Below are 21,888 nucleotides of genomic sequence, written 5' to 3'. Positions count from 1 at the left end.
TATTTTAAGGAATTTCGGAGTAGGCAGCCTCAGTAGCAGCAGCAGTCTAGCAGGAATTCTTCCCAGCCAGCACAGAGCACACCTCCGCAGTTCTCAGGCAGGAGATTTGATAGCCCAGGGTATTTAGGAGCAGGCCAGAGCTCCGGGGTTTCAGGTTCGCGGGTAGACATGAGTTCCGGTCAGACGAGGCCACCCAGGCCTCAGTGTTCTTATTGTGGGAGATACCACCCTGGAGAGTGATACCGTGCTACAGGTGCTTGTTATTCTTGTGGCCGCCAGGGCCATATTGTGAGGGAGTGTCTGTATAAGGGTAATTTGGGAGGTGCAGCGCAGCCTTCCAGATCATTCGCTGGGTCATCATCTCCTTCGATAGCCATGCGCCCTGCGGGGCAGGGTACGTCGACATCAAGCAGGCCGCAGAGGTCGTGGCGGAGCTCCCAGTTCGAGCGGTCCTTCGAACCGCATCTATGCCTTGACTAGTCGACAGGACCCGGAGGCGCTACCAAACGCGGATACAGGTATACTAATGTCTTTTTCGTAATATAAGTGTATTGACAGATCTAGCCTCTACTTTGTGATATATTTTTCCCCTCCTAGTTATTAATAGCATTGGGACAAAGCCGGAATGGATAAGACCGTTGAGGTGGCCATACATTTAATGAAAAATGGATATTGAAGATTTAGAGGACTAATATAGTAAATGCATAATCAGGGAAATGAAAAACCCTCTCTGGCGTGGAGTGGGACCCGCTACGAAAACTAACCGGAGATTGTTAAGAGCCCGACTTGCCCTAAATTATGTGAAAAAGGTCGTGTGGGGAAGTGGGTACAATCGTACCGTCATTAACGTATCGAAATGCACTAAAGTTTCTAGGTTAAGCGTGCTAGGGCCAGAGTAATTCTGGAATGGGTGACCCCCTGGGAAGTAAACAAAAATTTTCACAAGTATAGGAGTAAGGGAAGAATGGGAAATTTGGGGTAACCTAAAGGAAATTAGAATACGTGGAGTGATTAGAAACCTTAAAGAAGTCAGGGGAGACTAAGGCAAAATAAGCCTGAGAAGAAGAAAATAGAGCAATGCAACCTGGGAATAAGAGTAAGTTTGAATAAGCGTTTGGGAAATGTTTTGTAAGCAAAATGGTAGTAAAGGTATAAATGTGCATGTGACACCCCATTCATGACTGTACCGACCACCAGGTGAGGAGATTACGTAATAAGGACAGTAGCTTCCGTTAAGGTGCTGTGGCGGAACAATAACAGGGAGGAGATGACCTGGGAAGCTGAAGAGGAGATGAAGAAGAAGTACCCTCACCTGTTTCCTATGTCTGCAGGTAATTTAAATTCTGTAACTGATTATACTAATTGATGAATAAGTTATATGTGTTGTCCATATAAGGAACCTTCTCCAAAATACTTACAAGACCCTATAAGATTAATTTGACATTCGAGGACTAATGTTCTAAAGGGGGGAGGATGTTATACTCCGTACATTTATACGACGAATTATCCGCAAGCAAATCGACTCAAGTTAAAGGCGGAATTATTTTCGGACACGAAATAGAAATCGTTAATTTTTCAATTTTAATTAAAACATAAATTGTGTATAAAATTTATTGGTATAAAGATATTATTGGAGATTAGGGGTAAATCAACTATGATTAGATTATTAAGTGGGATTAAAATTTAAATCACTTCATTAATTAATTAAGCCTAAGGGGCCATGTGGGCCCCACCCGAATAAAAAAATAAAAAAAATAAAGGAATCAAAATCTGGAAATTAACAAAACAAGGTGCAAAAGTGAGTCAACAAAAGGGGGAATATGTGTAGCAATATGGGGAATAATATATATTTAATTGGATGTAGTGCAAATGACCATTTTCAAGTCATTTGTTGGTAGACAAAGCTCAAGAGCAAGAAAACAGAAAAGTGCCCATAGGCTGCTCACGGCTAGATTGGGGTTTAAAAAAAATCAGTTTTGTTGCTTAGTAAAAAATTCTAAGGAGAAGACAAGGAGATAGAGGTGGAGAAGCAAGAATAAGTATAAAGATTTAAGACACAAATTGGAGCCAAGTATCCAAGGTAAGAATTGGTTGTTTCTTTTACATTTAGAATGAGTTGGATGCATTGTGAATATGTATAAAATGGTGCATGTTGGTATTGAATGTTGTTGTTGAAATTTAAAGTTAGCCGTGTGAAGGGATTATGTGAAGTAATGTTTGAATTTCTTGTACATGTATTAAGGATTGTTTGAATGATGTAGTGTGTTTGAAAGGAATGAAAATTATGGAATTTTGTATGTGGTTGTGTTGAAGCTGTGTAGGAGTTGATTTAGCGAGTTAACGGACTGTTTTATGTGATACTTTAGTTGTTGATTGTTATGGACATTGTGGTGTATTGTTTGCATTGTAAATATGTGAGTTAAGATGTAAAAGAAATGATATATATGGAAGTGGGAAAAACAGTCCAACCGTGGACTGTCTTATGTAAAAGGATGGGCTAATTTAGTTTGAATGTTGATTGTTGTTGTCATGGGTTCTAAAATAAGAATGAAGACATTGCTGGTTAAAAAGTGGAGTTGAAGTCGTTATGGGCTGTTGTAGGAGTTAGTATGTTGTTAATATAGTCTCTTGCGGTTATATAGACAATGTTGCTAAACGTGTTATTGTTGTTTGGTTGGATTTGGACAATTGCAAGTTATTGCGATTTTTGTAAACATGATAGATAAGTGTTGATCACAAGAACTTGTAAATGGTAATGTTATGTTGCTGTTCTGGACCGTGAGCAGGAGTTATTTTTTATCAAGCATGATAGTTAATTTTAAGTAGAATTATAGTTGTTGTTGTCCCGAACTATATGGCGAAAAGATTGGAAAGTTCAAGTTAGAATTGTGTTGATACGATCATATTGTCGTATTTTATTGGATTGAAGGAATTGAAAGTATAAGTGTGCCCATATATTGTTGCTGGTATTTCTGTGTCTACAGGAACACAATTGGAAATTTTGATAGGTGAACCTATAAGGGGAAGTGTTGCCGAATTTTCGCCAAAATGCTAGATAATAGAAAACTTAAGTGAGAATATATATATAGACTGGAATGTAGGTCCTATAGAAGAATGAACTATAGAGTGGAGAACTAGAAAATATAGTTACTAACGATAACGTCACTTTTATATAAATAGGCGAAAAGAGCGACGAGGCTAAAGGGATTCACGGATAGTCGTCGACAGGTATCTAAAGCTTTACCTTTACTTCTTTTGGCATGTCTTAGACATAATAGGTTTGGATACGAGCCTCGGGGACAACTCTATTTCTAGAAATCCGAGTTTGAACTTGCCCTTTTATTTTCATTCAATAGAATTGAATTAAGTACTTCATACCTTGTAGAGATAATTGCCTAAGCATCTATAATTTGCCCAAATGGAACCGAATTACACTAAAGCCTTCATAAGTGGCTCCATAAAGCTTTATGTACGTAAATTGGGTGCGCTACCTCTGTTGACCCGAGGTGGGATCGCTATTTCCAAATCTTCTCCTTTTATGCTTTTAATTTGTTTTCAAGCAATATTTAAAGGAAATCGTTAGATTATTGTTCCGTCTACTAAGAGATAATCATTTTAACTATTCCATTGAGTCCTATGATATATTTTACATGTACAAACGTTCTCAAAAAAAAGTTTTGTTTTGACATAATTCATCGGAACATCCGAAAAGTATGTACTATGGCTCTCGCCTAATTCCTTTTCTAAATGACCTATCGTTCGGACTATTCTATCGAGTCTTTGTAAATATACTATGATGTATATAGTTTCCCTCTATTCTACTCGTGGATGCCTCAATGCTTCCTTCACTTAGCCCGGGCCAGGATATGTTGTCAAGCGTATTCCACTGCATTATTCGCCGTGCCTCGATGTGAGGGGGCAGGTTTACTTGTACATGGGTTGTGGAGTATGTTGTGCCATGTACACACATTCTGATATGACATGATATGTTATGTTACGGGGTTATTCCCTATTCTGGAGCATGATGTGTTGTGGCGCCAGTGTCGGGGTAGGCGACCACATTTTGTTCACCGTGTCCCTTGACGGGGGCCGGATATGATATGGCATATGTTTCTGCATACGTTCTTTATGTTTTGGAAATATGCATTTGATAATCTGGATATTACACTCATTTTCTACAAGTTCTGTTTCGACTATGATTTTGTTTATGTACCTGAGGCTTTACATATTCAGTACATATTCTGTACTGACCCCCTTTTCTTCGGGGGCTGCGTTTTCATGCCGCGCAGGTACATACGCCAGATTTGCTGGTCCGCCTGCTTAGGACTATATTCCGCTATCTTGGAGTGCTCTATTGTTCGGAGCCTACGTTTTGGTACAGTCTTTTGCTATTGTACATATGTTTGCTATTCAGGGGTACGACGGGGCCCTGTCCCGTCTTATGATTCTGATGTGTTCTATAGAGGTCTATAGGACATACATGTTCGTTGTGTATATTTTTTGGGTTGCTATGTTTTAGGATAGTCTTATCGGCTTCCACGCGCTATATCTGTTTATTACAACAGTTAGTAACGACATTCGACTTTCTGTATCTGTATATTTTGCTTATTTACTGGTTTGGGTTATTGGGTACGTACGGGTGTCCTAGCACGGACACTAGTCGCGGCCTACGGGGTTGGGTCGTGACATTTTTTGTGTATTTTAGTCAACTTAATTCTATATTCTTGACTGTTTTAAAAAATTATAACTTTCAATGCTTAGGGTTTCCCATTTTGAGTAGTGAAAAACTTCAATTAATGGCGGATGAAAGCACATCTGATAGGGTTACAAGAGGTATCCAACATACTCTTCAAAATTTAGATTTCCCTTCTTTTGATTTGGGTATTCTTCAGCGATAACTCGATGTTGATGCAGCTTTTGCTGAGAAATTTGTTGCTGAAAGGAGATCTAAGAAAATCCATGATCCTTCCAGAATCAGAAATCCTTCAACTGTTAATTTTGAAAAAAAAAAAAAATTTGATACTGCCACAAAGAGGAGAAAAACATCCGATGTTGCTTATAGTTGCAAAGGGAAAGATGTTGTAGGAGACAGATGCCGGAGAATGACAATTAACTATGAACAAGCAGTTATTTTTTTCATTTATTATATGTATATATTTTTTGTGAATAAAATTATATTGTACATGTTGCTCAAATTCGGTTAATGATTCATGTATTTTTTACCGCATCCGTAAGTATAGTTGCATGTATTTGTTGATCTAAACATTTCATTAATAGAGGGGATAACATTCGTATGTATTTTTTGTATTGTTTGAATTAGTTTTATATATGAAAATTACGTACATCTGTGTCATGTATTTCACTAACCATTTTTGTTATCAAAATATAGAACTATATATCATGTATTTGTAATTCCTCACATGTGTGTATTTTTTTCAATTTAAATAACAGGTTATGTATGTTTTAAAAAGCATGCATGTGTAAATGCCACATAAAAGGGGTATTTTAGTTCAACTTTTGTTAGCTAAACATCTTAATACCTGTGTTTTTGCATGTATTTATTGATCTGTAACAATTCATATGGGATAGCATTCGTATTTATTTTGTTGTGTTTTGAGATAGTTTGTATATAAAACATACATACAAATAGTGTCATGTATTTCACTAACCATTTTTTATATCAAAATATAAAACTATGTATCATGTATTTGTAATTCGTCACATTTGTGGAATTTTTCAAAATAATAGCTGGTTATGTATGTTTTAGAAAGCAGGCATGTGTATGTGTCAGATAAAAGGTGTATTTGTTCAACTTTCTCATCTAAACATCTTAATGACTGTTTTTTGTTTCCATGTATTTATTGATCTGAACAATTCATATGGGATAGCATTCGTATGTTTTTTTTGTATCTCATGTGTTGCCATTATATTCAAGCTTTCAGGCCTCCAAATTCCTGGCTAAACGTCCCCCCTACTCAACCGATACGTTATGCTTCATATATGAACCATAACATTATAGATGAGTTGAAGGAAAAACTGACCGATAGACAATTCAAGCTATTTTCCAAGACTGTTTTTGGAAAATATATGTAGATGCAAGTTGACACCGAGGTGCAGGGTCATTATTTAGGTGTTTTATGGTTAGGGAATTGAAGTGTAGTAATAGCGATGCATTTGTTATCGATATTAATGGGACGGAGTTGACATTCGGTCTTTTTGATTTTGCAGTTAATTACTGGCTTGAAGTGTTACGGGGATGAAATTGTTTTTGACGAGGGTTCTAACAGATTGGTGGATGAATATTTCGGTGGTTCTGGTAATAGTGTTTTAAAGATGACTTTAAATAAGTGTTTTGAAGACAAGGATTGAGGTGTTGGTGATAACGCAGATGAAGATGCTGTAAAGATTGCTATCCTGTATTTCATTCACAATTACATACTCTCAAGTGAAAAGAGGAACGTCACAGTCCCAAGACATCATTTTTACTTGGTGGAGAGTGGACAGTACAATGAATATACTTGGGGTAAGGAAGCATTTGATGATTTGATTAAGAGTATTCACGACAAGATGGACAAGCCGAAGCAATTTTATTGTCTACGGGGTTTCCCTTTTGCTATGCAAGTGTAGATATATGAGTTTTACTCTAATGTTGACCCTAATTTAATGGTTAAAACCGAAAGCCGAATCCCAAGAATGTTTAACTGGAGAACAGTGAACCCAAAGCCATCTGTTAACTACTTGATGTTGGGCATGTTTAAGGACGGTGAGGTAAAACACTTACATTAAATATATGCTTATCAACTAGTTTTTTTACACGTGCATTTTGGCATATTTTTGATATTGTGTATTTGTAAAATACACAGTACCTATTTTTTTCAGCAATCTCGGTCTGCTGTGTATTTTTAAAATACAGAGTGGTTCGGAACTAACAGTTCACAATAAATTATGTGCAGGAGAATAGTTGTAAATTCAACAACATTGTTCCGACCATATCAGAGGTTGAGAAGTTTGGTCTGCGTGCATACTTGGTCAACAGACGTGCACCACCACCCCAAACACACCAAGAAGAGGAAAATGAATATGCAAATTTTACCACAACACCTCCCCATATTGCCGCTGCCAAGAAAACTCAAAAGAACGATGCTTCAAAATCTCCACCGCACAAGAAGCCCAGGAAGATGTCGACGGCAGCATTGCTTGTTGAGAAGTCACCAACCACAATCCCAAAAAAACATAAAGTTAGTCAATCATCTAAAAAATCTGCTTCGGTGGTAGATAAGCCAGTTCAATCAAAGGAAAAAGAAAAAGCTGCTCCAAGTGTCCACCAGCGTTCCTGTTGACGACGTATAGACCAGCAAATCAGTTGACCTCACAAGTTTGAGGCAGGAACTTAATCAATTTAAGCAGGAAGTAAGTTTTCTAATTTTATTTTGATATTCATCAAACTACAACAAATGAGGATTTTTACGTTTAATTTGTTGTTTTTACCATTTAGGTGCTTGCTGAATTCAAGGTTGTTTTTCCTGAGCTCAAGGATCTTCGCAAAACTATTGATAAAAATTTCAAAAAGGTTTTGAAACATGTCAAAGGGAAACAAAACTCAGAAAAGGTAAACAAATCAATAAATACATAATCAAACGATTGCATTTAATGTGAAGTAGGAAGCATATGTATCTAACAAATACATATTATTTTTTTAGGATGATGACAGTGAAACTCATGTTCCTTTACATGATGGCAACTTACATCAACAAGCTGATGATTACATGGACCATGGTGACGATATTCACATGGAGACTGATACGGGTGATGTGCACCCAACAGAGGTATTTTATTTTAAATGTATTTGTTATTGATATGAAAAACAGTAGTGTCATGTATTTTTTTTGTGTACTGTTTTCTTTGACAGCATGACTGTTGAATGTTCCCCTTATGTATTTGTTAACTGCTTTTGGACATCATCAACAAATACTTTCTATGTATTTATGTATTTAATATTGTTTTTTATCTATTAGATTCATATATTTTTATATACTTTGGCCTATGTTTTTATAAGGAGAAGAGTCTTGCACCGGATATTCAAGTCGGTATTAGCACTGATAGCGGCGATACGCTGAAAGCTTCAACCGAAGAGATTGCGGAAGGAGGTGATCATTCAGGAGAACCGAAGACTTCGGTTGAACGTCCGGTGGATCCAACAGAGCTATTTTTTTACTCATTCTTATATCTTATTTTTTTAAAAATATAATCCAGGTATGCTGAAAATTTGGTAGCTACTGGCATTTAAAATATTATGTATTTGATATTAATATGACAAAGAGTAGTGTCATGTATTTTTTTGTTTGACAGTATGATTGTTCACTGTTTCCTTTATGTATTTGTTTACTACTTTGGACATCATAAACAAATACCTTTCTCATGTATTTATGTATTTTATATAGTTCTTTATCTATAAAATTCTTGTATTTTTATAGACTATTGGACTGTTTTTTTTTTAAGGAAAAGGGTATTGCACCGGTTATTCAAGTTGATATTGGCAATGAGAGCGGCGATACAATGGAAGCTTCAACCGAAGAGATTGCCGAAGGAGGTGATATTTCAGGAGAACCGAAGACTTCGGTTGAACGTTCGGGGAAACATACTATGGAAAAGCAAAAATGTTCTGATGATTCAAATAATTCCGAGGTTCGATAACAACGAATTCTGATTAACCCATTTTTTCAGTTTTAAAATGTATCATACAAGTGATTGAATAATGTTTCTTTTTTGTATTTTTTTGAGTAGATGATCGCACAGGTGCTAGCAAATATAGCAGAATCAGAAATGACTGACGAACAAGTTCACACAGAAAAAACCGAGGAAAACACCAGCTCAACTGTCTTAGAGGAACCCCAGACAACATGTTTGTAACGCGTAGTCGTTGTCTCAGTGGTTGTTGCCTGATGAGTATTTACCAAGCCAAACCCCAGGGAAAGAAATCATGTTACATCCATCAGTCACACGAGCTACACGCCCCAGTAAATACAAGTCTTCACCATTTGTGACAGATTTTGGTATATATCTACTTTTTAATTTACTTGTTTGTTTTTTTAATACGCAACTTTTAATGTTTAAAGACCAACTACATAGGTAGTAGTTCGGGCAAGAATCATGGACATGGGTTTGATAAAAAATATCCATTCCAGATAGATCCCATTACTGGTCCACTTGATGTACAGATTGTGAATGAATACCGTACTTGGCTCCGAAACGGTCTGCTTGTGAGGCACGATAGCAAGTATGTATTTTTCTCCCAGTTTTAACATATAGTGATTCTGCATGTTTTTCGTGTAAAAGTGTATGTATTTGTTTTTTTTTTTGTTGCCGCAGAAAGAACTACGAAGACCATTACAAAAAGAAAATGGCAGTTTTTGACAATGGAGTTAAATTCAATTTTGGCATCACAACTGTCAATGATAAGAACTGGTTTTACCTGTTATCGATTTTTCCCAGCAATGATATGCCTATCAACTAGTTGTTTTACACATGCACTTTGTGTATCTTACCTGCTGTGTATTTGTAAAATACAAAGATGGATGTATTTAAGGACATTCCGTCTGCTCTGTTTTCTTAAAATACAGAGAGGTTCTGAAATTCATATTTCTGCTACTACAATGCTTTTTATGTATTTGACTGTGATCTAATTTATATATTTTTTAACAATTCCAGCACATTGACGTCATTTTCTATTACTTTCGGAAGAAAGGAAAGTATGATAAAAGGAACAATTTCAGCTTCACCACTGTTGACTTCCTATTCAAGCATAAAATTGATGTGGTCCACCATGCATATCACAATGTTGAAACACAGACAAATGTGGCAAATGAAGAGAAAGTATTGATTGAGTATGTTAAAGCCACAGGCTTATTGCCAATGTCCCGTGGCATACCGTTGACAATGTGCTAATATCGGTGAATATACAAGAAGAAAATCAATCGTTATTGGTACTCCTTTCATTCAAGGACAGGTATTTTTAATGATGAATTAAATATTTTATCATTAGTTTTTAATTCATTATTTTACCGCTGAATTCTTCTTATTATTTGTTTTTTTAAATGTACAGGCGTCTGTATGTTTACAACTCGTATCGATCAGCCGGGCACAATGCAGTTGTTGGGAATGAAATAAAAAATCTTGCAACACTGATGCCACATTTCCTACATTTGGATGGATTCTATGTAAATCAAAAAAGCATAGATTTGGTGAAAGACCCAGCATATGCGGATAAGGGACAAATTGATATCTTTGAAGTTGTCTATGTTGATAATCTGCCGCAACAAACTGCTGGTAGCACGTAAGTTGTAGACATACACTTTTTAAAATATCATAGAGTAACAAATACATGATATATCATATCAATTTGTTATTCTTCTAAAATACATGAGTTGTTTGAACTTGATATACTTTGTTTAGAACTTGAAACATATATTTTCTAATACAAGTTCTTATTTTATTTTTTGTTTTTTAGGGACTGTGGTGTTTTTGCGGCAACGTATGCTGAGTATTTGACATCAGGTGAAAGGATTCCAGATGTCATTGATGCACACATGCAGCGTATGAAATATGGTGCACTATTGTGGGACTACGCTGAAGGCAAGGTTGTTGACAATGCAGAGAGTGATAATGAAGTTCCACCAAGACCGATTAGGCCAGCAATCGATTACGACACTGTAGATGCAATTGATGTTTGATAAATACTATTCGTGCATTCGATGTTTTTTGTCCGTTTTTTCTTTACAACAAAAAATCTGATGTTTTTAGATGTATTTTGAATTATGTTGGATAATTATAATTTAACCAAGAAATCTCAATGGTTTTATGTTCAATATGTTTGAAGTACTTAGTTCCATATACTGTCAAATAAATCTGAAGTTTGGATAAAATATAGTAAAATGCAACACCATGAATCCACAAATACATTTAATCACCAGGTTCACAAAATATGTATGTTTAATTCCCCAGGTTCACAATAAAAGGTATCATATGCTGTGCTACGAGGTTGAATAGACAACACCATTTTCATACCGGAACATGGGTTACCTTTTATTGTGTTAAAAATACATGAACATTACCGTGTAATTTCAAACACCGTGATCACAAAAACCATGTATGTTCTATTACACTTTATACAATTTTCAGAAGGCCAATAAATACATAATTTTAAGTTGACATTACAAGCTCAACTACGATCATCTAATCAAAAAAAAAATCCAAAGTAGAAACAACTTTGTCATTTTTACAGATATAACATGTATGTTATTTTACCAAGTACGCATTATTTTTTGATGTTGAAAAAAACACCGTACGTATCGTGCAAAAAAAAAAATTGAATTAAGATCATTTTGAATGGGACATTCATTTCATTGAAAAAATTTATATAATACTACAACAAGTGTCAATGGAAGTTTTTGACACAAGTGTTCAAATACTTAAATAACGAATCTATCTTCGGTAAAAAAGTTAAATTGATAGGAACACAAGAAAAATTCACTTCCTCAGAGGCTCAAAACTGCATGAACGTTTGTTGTGCCCAAGTTGTCCACAAGTACTGTACAAGCATGTCTGCCCTTTCCAAACAACAATTCACTTAAGGGCTTATCACACATCTTCTTTCGCCTACCAGGCGGTCTCTTGTATCTTGGGGGCAAAACCACATCCTCCAAGATGTGGTTGTGAATGTTCCATTCACGCTCTTCGGGTAGAGGATCCACAGGTATATCATATGTCTTCAACACAGTCGCCGGTTTGAACAAATCAGAGCAATAATCCTCAGGAACCAGATTTTTCTTTTTAATGACAGCCCATGCACGCGGGCAGGGGATTTCATCTAGTTGAAACATACGACAACGACAGGTTTTTCTATTCAAATTAAGAATGAATCGTCGTCCTCCATCATGTACTGTGTACACAAATTTTGTTGACGGTTCTACCTGCAAAAATAAATATTACATATATTTGTTATTGGATCAATCAGAATTTTAAAATAAATGAACAAATAATTAAACAAATACATATCAGTTTTCAAAGAATCATCATAATTTACATTAACACTAACTGTTCATGCATACCAAATACACAAATGTATAATGTGTAGAAACACCAGATTAGTACAAGTACAAGTTTGTCAAATAAATTATAACACGCATTAAAATGAAACATACCGTCATTCGTAGACATAGATACTCAGTTGATTTATAGCATCTCCTGAAACTTTTTACCGAGTGTAGTGAATGTGTATGTTCCATTTCTCCGGTTATTGTAATTCCATCTCCCAAACATCCTTCTAACTTCTTCGATAAAGTCATATATAGGCAGTTCTCTAGCTGCTAGAAGATGTCAGTTAATGCACTTTGCTATGTTAGAAGTCACTTGTCCACCCTCGGTTAACAGATGCATACAATCTAGCCTACTTGTCTCTACCAGCCGATTCCAAGCACTCTGCCACGCACATATCTATCTTTTGAACCTTTCCCATTAACTCATCGAAATCATCCTGCGTGTATGCCTTTGCCATGGAATTAAAAACAAGACTCAGCACATCATGGCACTTTTTGTATTTCTTACATACATTACCCCACAGGTGCCAAATACATGCATAATGTGCAACTTCTGGATAAATCTGACAAAGAGCCTTGTTTATACTTTCATGCCTATCTGATACGATACACATATTCTCTCTGATTCCTATATGATTCTCTGAAACGCTTAAAAAACCACGTCCATGATCTGTCATTCTCAGAATCAATCACACCATATGCTAAGGGAAATATGCTGCCTGGAGATACAGTTAAGAAGAAAAAAAATATAATACATTTTGTATTTGTCCAAAACATATAAAATATACATTGACATAACAAATTAATATGCATTTTTTTGACATACCTGCACCGTCTAATGTGCTTGCCGAGACAAAAGTTCCATTGTATGGTGTTTTTAAGTGGCTTCCATCCACCACCACAGTTGGCCGATAATAATCAAAGCCTTTGATAAATGCATATAGTGCTATAAAAACATACAGAAATTCATTTTCGCGGGTTTTATGCATTCTGATATGTGAACCCGGGTAAGTTTTATCCAAAATGTATAGATATCCAGGTAGTCTTTTATAAGAATCAGTCGGTTCACCCATTAAATCGTTCATCGCCCTTTCTTTGGCCCGCCATGCAACCATGTATGACACATCCATTCCGAAATCATTTTTCACGTCCTCCGCAATGTCTTTAGGCGTATATTTCCTCTTATGATTTGATATTTTTGGTTTGACAATCCCACTTATCAACCGACTTGTAGCTTGGCATTGGGAATAAACCTTTTCCTTCAATGGACATGTATGTTTATCTTGAAACTCCCTAACTCTAACCATTCCTTACTTACCGACACTTGACGCCCTGAATTTCCAATCACACTCTACTGATACGCACACAAGAGTGTAGCTACAACAAAAAAAAAAACAAAAGAAATAAAAAAAAACACATTAATGTAAAATACATCAGTAATGTATTAATTCTTGTTTTATTAATACAAATGACAGATGAGTAACTTTACCATATGTAATTAAGTTAACCAAATGCAAACCAGACCAAATACATTATTTATGAATACAAATGCATACAAATCAGTATTGATTCTACTTTATAATAAACATACACATGCTGAGAAATACTTCCACTCGTACAAATTAACAAACATACAATGTCACTGTTCAAATACATAACAACACACAGTTGCAAATACATAAACAAATGCACATTTGGTACCTTAGTGCATTGCTCCTTTCTGTCCGATAGTTTAACCTGCTCGTAATTGCATAATTCACCATCCCAGATTTTAATGTATCTTTATCCTTGTATACTTGATTGACGACAACTACTTTTTGGTTCTTGTCATCCATAACCATACCCTTGTTGTTTTCGAATAACAAATCATCCTTTCCACAACTTGATGATGCAAAATCATGCGAACCAACTGTTTGATTCGTGTATCCGATTTGCAAATAATTACCTTCAACACAACTCTCATTTGATATACATATCTCAATGCTTCTATCAGTTGTAATGATACATAATGGGTACATCGGTAATGCTTTGTTCTCTTTCTTCAGTTCCACATACACCCTAACACCCATGTCATTGTGAATTTCCATTGGAATATAATCACCTTCAACCATGTATTTTATGCTTATGTTTTTCATTTTCATGTCCAAATTCAATTGTGTTGCAATTGTTTGTAACAATTCCTCATACGTCGAATACTCCTTGAAAGTCACAACATCGATTTTGAAATTGACGTATTTATTCTCGTCGTTCCAAATATCAGAGTGTCTAATCAACGATGAAATATTGACCATTTTACAAAAATAAAATAAATTCCTTGAATCACTTTGTCAACATAGAACCTGTAATATGTATGCCCTACATAAGATTCACGTTCAAATTTGAATAATTTATACAAATTAGAATTACTCAATAATAATTCAAATATAACATACACATATTGAATTACACTTCAGAATACATAGTTTAGCATAAATTGAATCTGATATGAAAAATAGTTGAGAAATACATAGTTTAAATAGTTCAGAAATACATAGTTAGAAATGCATAGTTTAGATAGTGCATAAATACATAGTTTAGATATTTTAAAAATACATAGTTTTGATAGTTCAGTTTAGATTGTTCATAAATACATGGGTTATAAATACATAACCTAGACAGTGCATTCAAAAAATAGATTGGATATTATAAAAATACATAGTTTAGATAGTTTCAGTTTACATTTGTTCAGAAATACATGGTTTAGATATTGAATTACAGAAAAGAAATACATAGTTTAGATCCATAAGACCAGCGGTGTGCAATTTACAGTATATCTACCGACCGCCTCATCACACTGGCGTGAATGTTATTGATGAAAACTTCGACAAGTTATTGGAACATGTAAAAGAGAAAACATATTAGAATATAACATACACATACTGTTACACTTCAGAAATATTTAGTTTAGCATAAATTGCTACTGGTATGAAACTTAGTTCAGAAACACATAGTTTAGCGTGAGAAAAATAAAAGATATGAAATGGATCCTTTTTTTGGATTCCTAACCATTCATGTACATTAACATACTTTCAACCAAAATTTTCAAAAGTATTATTCATTCATTCACACGTTTAGAATGAGATTACATTATTATTTTCGAATATCAGTGATGAAGATAGAAATAAAAAAAAACAGAAGAATAAAACAACTTTGACATTATGATCCAAGAAAATAATTGAAATCACATATTAAATACATATTGAATAGACCAAATTAGTGAAAACAAAAACGGTGTTTTTGCACTGAATTACCTGATGATTGGTGTGTTTGTGTTTGTTACTATATTTTCAGATGTGTTGAAGATTTAATTTGAAATTTGAATTTTTACGTTTTTGACTGTTGAAGAATGAATGGAAGAAGAGAAACGTGTAAGCAAAGGGAATATTACAGCTAATTTTGTGTAAAAAAATATATTGATTTCACATTTAATATCACCACGGTTAGAGGCTAAAATAAAGGAAGTTGTTCCCTTTTTTACCGTATGCTCATGTATTTGCTGACAACAAATACATTCCGAAAACATACACAAATCAGCTGGTTTGTTGCTACGAATTGTAATATTAAAAAGGGTAGTTACAACTGGTAGGAACATACAATAAGCTAGTCATTTGAGAAATTTTCCCTATATAGTATCCGGATAAGGGTCCAAATCAGTTCTTAATAAAGTGTGAAACACTTTTAAGAAAGTCTGCAATGGAGATTACCAGTGATTTTCTAAATCTTCAACATACAATTCTTCTTTCTTTTTAATTCTCCTTTAGCCATCAGGTCTGGTTGTAGTTGGGACAAGTGGTCTCATGTGGTGATTAACCAGAGATCATAGTCCACTCCCATTAAATACATCTCCATGTGGTTTTCCACAGTGCAAAGTGTTCTCCATTGAAACATGGTGGTCTATTGATTGATCTCCCTTCATTGAGTCCTGTAGATGGTGCAACTTGTCACACCCCAACCTTGGGGGGTGTGGCCGGTACCAGCTGCACCCGGCACCCGAAGGGCCTAGTGAACCAACTATGATACTTGAACTCTGTAACATGAATCATAGGCCAACAAGGCCGCTAGATAACAATAATAAGAATCAATGTAACCACCTGCAAGCAAAAGAATCCCAACAACACATGTATGCATAAGCTAGGGTCGAAATGGCCACAACCAAGAAAGATGACTATCCAAAAGGTCGGAAAGGCCAAACAAAACACATGTCCACTGCTAATAGGTTGTAAGCCTTTAAGAGCACTAATATGAATCAACTGGTCAGGTTGGGACCTCGACGTACCCATAGACATACTCATAATATACATACATGTATGCATTCCTACTCAAGACTATGACCAACAACCCTGGAGAAATGGATTGCAACAACCAACTGCTGAACATCTGGTATCCTACAGGGATGGCACACCAACTTGTCTATGTATACCTGTGGGCATGATCAGAGTGCACAAAAAGGGCGTCAGTACAAAGGATGTACTGAGTATGTAAGGCGGTAAAGGATAAACATAACATAAATGCAAAAGATATAGATAATATAAGAAGAGGTACATAGAGACAACCTGAAACTCAGAACAAAGCCACTGTGGGCACCCATAACTCTGGTATGAATGTAAATACAGCTCTTCAAATCATTCCTCACTGTGAAGGCATTTATAATAGCATATAATACATAGAACATGAGAGTTGGGTGGTATGATTAACATTCGATATATAATACATCCGAATTAGGACTCAATTCCATAGAATGCAATATCTTTGTCTCAATTCAATAATCAATATGTTATAATGAGCATATTTCTTCAATCAACAAATCAATGGAGTAAAGAATATAAGGTACACTTGGTACGGATTACACTTGCTATAAAGATTAACTCAATCGGATCGAATACCCTTGATTCACTTCAACATGAAGGTTACTTTACAACTTTCTGGATCAACAGAAAAAAAAAGTTAACTACTTTGGAATCCCATCAGTACATGTTTAACGAAGAACCTTTCAAACGATAACCAATGAAATATAGAAATGTGAAAAGAGTTCTTAGATACAGATCATATAGGAAGTGGAGATTATCTAATTCATTATTGGATGTGATCCTGACACAAGTTATCGGGATAACGTTTCAAGAAAAAGTATTTGAAATCTAGTCTTGCTAAGAAAAGATGAGAAAAGCCCTACATACCTTAACGATGCACGCTCCACGAGTCGTTTAATATCTTACGAATGGTCACCAACATCATATGATTAATTTGGGATCAATTTTGAGTCCATATCTTATAGGAATACTCATTGAAGCTTTTCGTCGAACAACTTGAGGGCGCAAGTTCGTAGGAGCTTTTGTAGTTCAATTTCTTCATTCAAGACTACCATTTTTCTTGTCCTTTACTCCTAATCTTCCTTATAAATACATCCAAAACTTCACAGCTCCAAAAAAAACACTAAAACATTACAAAACAGTCCAACAACTAAGCCATATTCATATGAGTTTCTTAAAGAATTATAAGAACTTATTCTATGGGGTTTTCAATCAATTCTTAGGATTTAGTTACTTGTATAAGTTAAAATTAAAATCACTCCAAACTACAAGTTATTTCAAGATGAAGTTCTTATCCGAGAAGCAAATTAGCGAAGGAATCACAATTCCGTAATTTCCATGTTGTTCTCCAAGTTGAAATTATTTGGTTTGCTCTTAGGTGTGTTTGCGATCAATGGAAGAAGGTTTAAGAATATTACTTAGGGTTTTATGGTCTTTTATGATGAAGAAATGAAGGAAATTTCGTCGAAAGCTATGCATATATACAGGGGCAAAATAAAGCCCCCAACTATGCTCGCTTGTTCCCGCGGCAGTTTGCACCCTTGGACGAAAATACAAATATCTCTCTATTCGGATGACATTTCGATGAAATGTTAAATGCACTAGGAACTAGAGTCATAGGCCTTCGGTTTGGTAGGTGGATCACCCCCTAACTCCTAGTAGATTGAGAGAAGCATAACAATATCAATTTGGCCCCTTGCGATCGTCTATTTATACAAAAATAATAATAGGTCAGCCATAACTTACCTTAATCTTCCTTTGATGAAGTCTGCAACATACTGACCATATTTGTCTCAATAATAAAATCTGACCAGATATATAAAAATTCAATAAATATAACTGGAAAAGAGGTATTGTCTCACATGAGTGTCGGTATAAATTTGAGGTCTGAAACAGATGGGGGGGGGGGGTATTTAACCTTCACATCTTACCTTGTCTTTTTGTGTCGTTTTCTTCTATGTTATCACTTCGCTAGAGTGCTTTTAACAGAAGGCACATACTTAGTGTGCAACTGACAGACTTGCTAGTTTGAAATGGTAATGGGGTTTCTTCTTACAATGAATCTTTCTCCATAGGCGAGTTCTTTTCTATGAACAGATCCTCTCCCATCAATGGGTCTACTTCCATAGATTAACTCATGTTTCTCTCTAGTGTCATTTTCAGTTCTAGGATTCATATTAAAGGGTGGAAAACGATTAGTAGCTTCTCTGGCATCCCTGTTCAATTCTCTACCAGCTATGCCTTTCTTCCATATCGGCATTACTTAAAAGGAAAACAAGGTGAGAAATAGAAGTTTAAATACTTATGACTCTGCTCTAACCACACGATCTAGATTTCAAGGAAATCAACAACCTAAACATCATGTAGCCTACTGATTATAAATATGGCGCACTATACATTCATAATCAAGACTCTACTAGACACTACTTACAGACATCCCTTAGACAGACCTGCTCTGATATCAAGTTTGTCACACCCTAATATTAGGGGGTGTGGTCGGAAACCAACACCCGAAGGGCCGAGCGAACCAACTATGATATCTCAACCCTGTAACATGAATCATAGGTAGCAAGATAGCAATAATTAGAATCAATATAGCCACTTGCAAACAAAAAAAATCCCAACAACACATATATACATAACTAGGGCAAAAAAGACCACAACAAAGAAAAATGACTATCCGAAAGGCAGGCAAGGCCAAGCAAAACACTATGTTCACTGACTAATAGTCTGTAAGAATCTAAGAGCACTAATATTCATCAACTGGTCGGGTCGGGACCTCGACATACCCATATCCTATACTTATAATATACATATATGTATGCATTCCTACTCAAGACTCTTATCAACAAGCACACAGAGATGGAGTGCAACGACCAACCGCTGAACATCCGGTATCCTACCAGGGGTGGCAGACCAACCTATCTATCTGTACCTGTGGGCTTGATCAGAGCGCACAAAAAGTACGTCAGTACGAAAGATGTACCGAGTATGTAAGGCAGTAAACATAAACGTAAGAGATATAGACAACATAAGAAGAGGTACGAAGAGATAACCTGAAACTCAGAACAAAGCCACTGTGGGAACCCATAACCCTGATATAAATGTAAATACATGCTCGTAAAATCATTCCTCACTGTGGAGGCATCTATCATAATATATAATACACAAAACATGAGAGCTAGGTGGTAATGATTAACATTCGATATAGATGACATCAAAGTAGGGCTCAATTTCATAGAATGCAATATCTTCGGCTCAATTTAACAATTAATATTCTATAACGAATGCCTTTATTCGATCAAAAAATTCAATGCAGTAAATAATATAAGGTACACTTGGTACGGATTACACTTGCTATAAAGATTAACTCATTCGGATGCAATATCCTTGATTCACTTCAATATGAAGGTTACTATAAGAAATAACTTCCTCAATCAATAGGTGAGGAGGATATAAAATAGATGGAAGTATTGCAATATGAGCTGCTAATGAGAAGAAATAAAGTCGACTAATTTGGAATTCCATCGACACATGTTTAACGAAAAACCTTTCAAATGATTGCAAACAGAATATAGAAACATGAAAAGAGTTCTTCGATACAAATCATATAGGAAGTAGAGATTCGCTCATTCATTATTGGATGTGATCCTACATAATTTATTAGGATAACGTTTCAAGAAAACGCATTTGAAATCTAGTTATGCCAAGAAAACAAGAGAAAAGCCCTACATACCTCAACGATGAAGTTCTCCACGTTCCGTAAGTCCTTGAATATCTTACAAACAATCACCTACATTGTATGATCAATTTGGGATCAATTCCAAGTCCATAGCTTGTAGGAATACTCGTTGCATTTCGTCGAACAACTTGCAACACATGTTCGTAGGATCTTTTGTAGTTCAATTTCTTCCTTCAAGACTACCATTTTTCTTCACCTTTACTCCTAATATTCCTTATTAGTGTATCCACAACTTCACATCTCCAAACAACACACCATAACCATACAAAATAGTCCAAACAACTAAGCTTTATTCATTGAAGTTTCTTAAAGAATTATAAGAACTTATTCAATGGGGTTTTCAACCAATTATTAGGATTTATTACTTGTAGATGTTCAAAGAGATCAAAAGAAAGTTAAAATCTACCTTAAATGAACAAAATCACTCCAAACTCGAAGTTAATTCAAGGTGAATTTCTTATCTGAGAGGCAAATTAACTTAGAAATCATAATTCCATTATTGCCATGTTGTTCTCCATGTTGAAATTGATTGATTTTATCTCACGTTGGTGGGAGAAGGTTTGAGAATATTACTTAAAGTTATTTGGTCTTTTATGGTGATGAAATGACGGAAATTTCATCCAAGGATAGGCATATATAGAGGGGAAAAATAAAGCTGCCGACTATGATCGTTGTTCCCACGACAAGTATGCATCCTTGAATGGAAATGTGAATATCTCTTTACTCTGATGTCAGTATAGACAAATGGTTAAATGTGATGGACACTAGACTCGTATACCTTCTATTTGGTTAGTGGATTACCCCATAACTCAAATTAAATTGAGATAAAGGATCCGGACATCTTACCCAAATTTCAGTGCAATTTACAAACTTAACTTGTGACGGCCCTCGTGGACTTTCGCATTACAACTCGTTTGACTTCCAAAATTAACAAGAGACTATTATATTATTAAAATAATTCATATCGTTACTTTATTAGCATGTGAAGCACCCCAAATATCACCCAAAAGTACAAGTTATCGTATTCCCAACATACCGACTTTTGACGGAACTCATCTTTCATTGATTCATTCACCCTCCAAACCTTTCGCCACTTACTAATATTATTTATAGACTATTATAAACATTTATCTTAATAAACTAAATCTCTTTTAATCTCAAGAAATTTTCTTTTGAACTTGCGTTGACTAACTTATCATGCGACTTTAATGTGGAAAAATCCGTGGTGTAACATCCTTCCCCCTTAAGAACATTCATCAATGTTGAGGTATATTCTAACTCTTGGGATTACCAAATTTTTTTGCATAGTTTCCTTTGTAAAAAGGACTATCCAAAGCCATTCAAACAACCCAAAAAAATGCCCAAAGCCGCATAGAACCACACAACAGCATAACAATATCAATACGGCCTCTCATGACCTTCTATTTATACAAAATCATAATAGGTTAGCCATAACTTTTTAACCATCCTTTTATGAAGTCTGCAATATACTAGCCATAATCTGTCTCAATAATAAAATCTAACAAGATATATAAAAATTCAATATATAACTAAAAATGAGGTATTGTATCACATGAGTGTCGGTATAAATCTGAGGACTGAAATAAATGGGTGGTATCCTGCCTTTACTTCTTCCCTTGTCTTCTTATGTCGTTTTCTTCTACATTATCACTTCACTAGACTATATTTTTTTTTACAGAAGGCA

General features: G+C 35.3%; 1 protein-coding gene across 1 annotated transcript; it reads left to right on the top strand.

Annotated features, from left to right (window-relative positions):
* Positions 1–6,663: 6,663 nt before the first annotated feature.
* Positions 6,664–10,730, top strand: LOC132619469 (uncharacterized). Its single transcript, XM_060334369.1, has 14 exons — positions 6,664–6,768; positions 6,954–7,238; positions 7,351–7,410; positions 7,496–7,609; positions 7,701–7,826; positions 8,057–8,188; positions 8,500–8,685; positions 8,785–8,902; positions 9,130–9,277; positions 9,370–9,474; positions 9,621–9,624; positions 9,709–9,938; positions 10,103–10,333; positions 10,508–10,730. The coding sequence occupies exons 1-14, from the start codon at positions 6,664–6,666 to the stop codon at positions 10,728–10,730; spliced, it is 2,067 nt and encodes a 688-aa protein (XP_060190352.1).
* The last annotated feature ends 11,158 nt before the right edge of the window (positions 10,731–21,888 follow it).

The sequence above is a fragment of the Lycium barbarum genome, chromosome 11, assembly GCF_019175385.1.
Source record: "Lycium barbarum isolate Lr01 chromosome 11, ASM1917538v2, whole genome shotgun sequence".
NCBI classification, from domain to species: domain Eukaryota; kingdom Viridiplantae; phylum Streptophyta; class Magnoliopsida; order Solanales; family Solanaceae; genus Lycium; species Lycium barbarum.
This window is presented reverse-complemented; position numbering and strand designations above follow the sequence as displayed.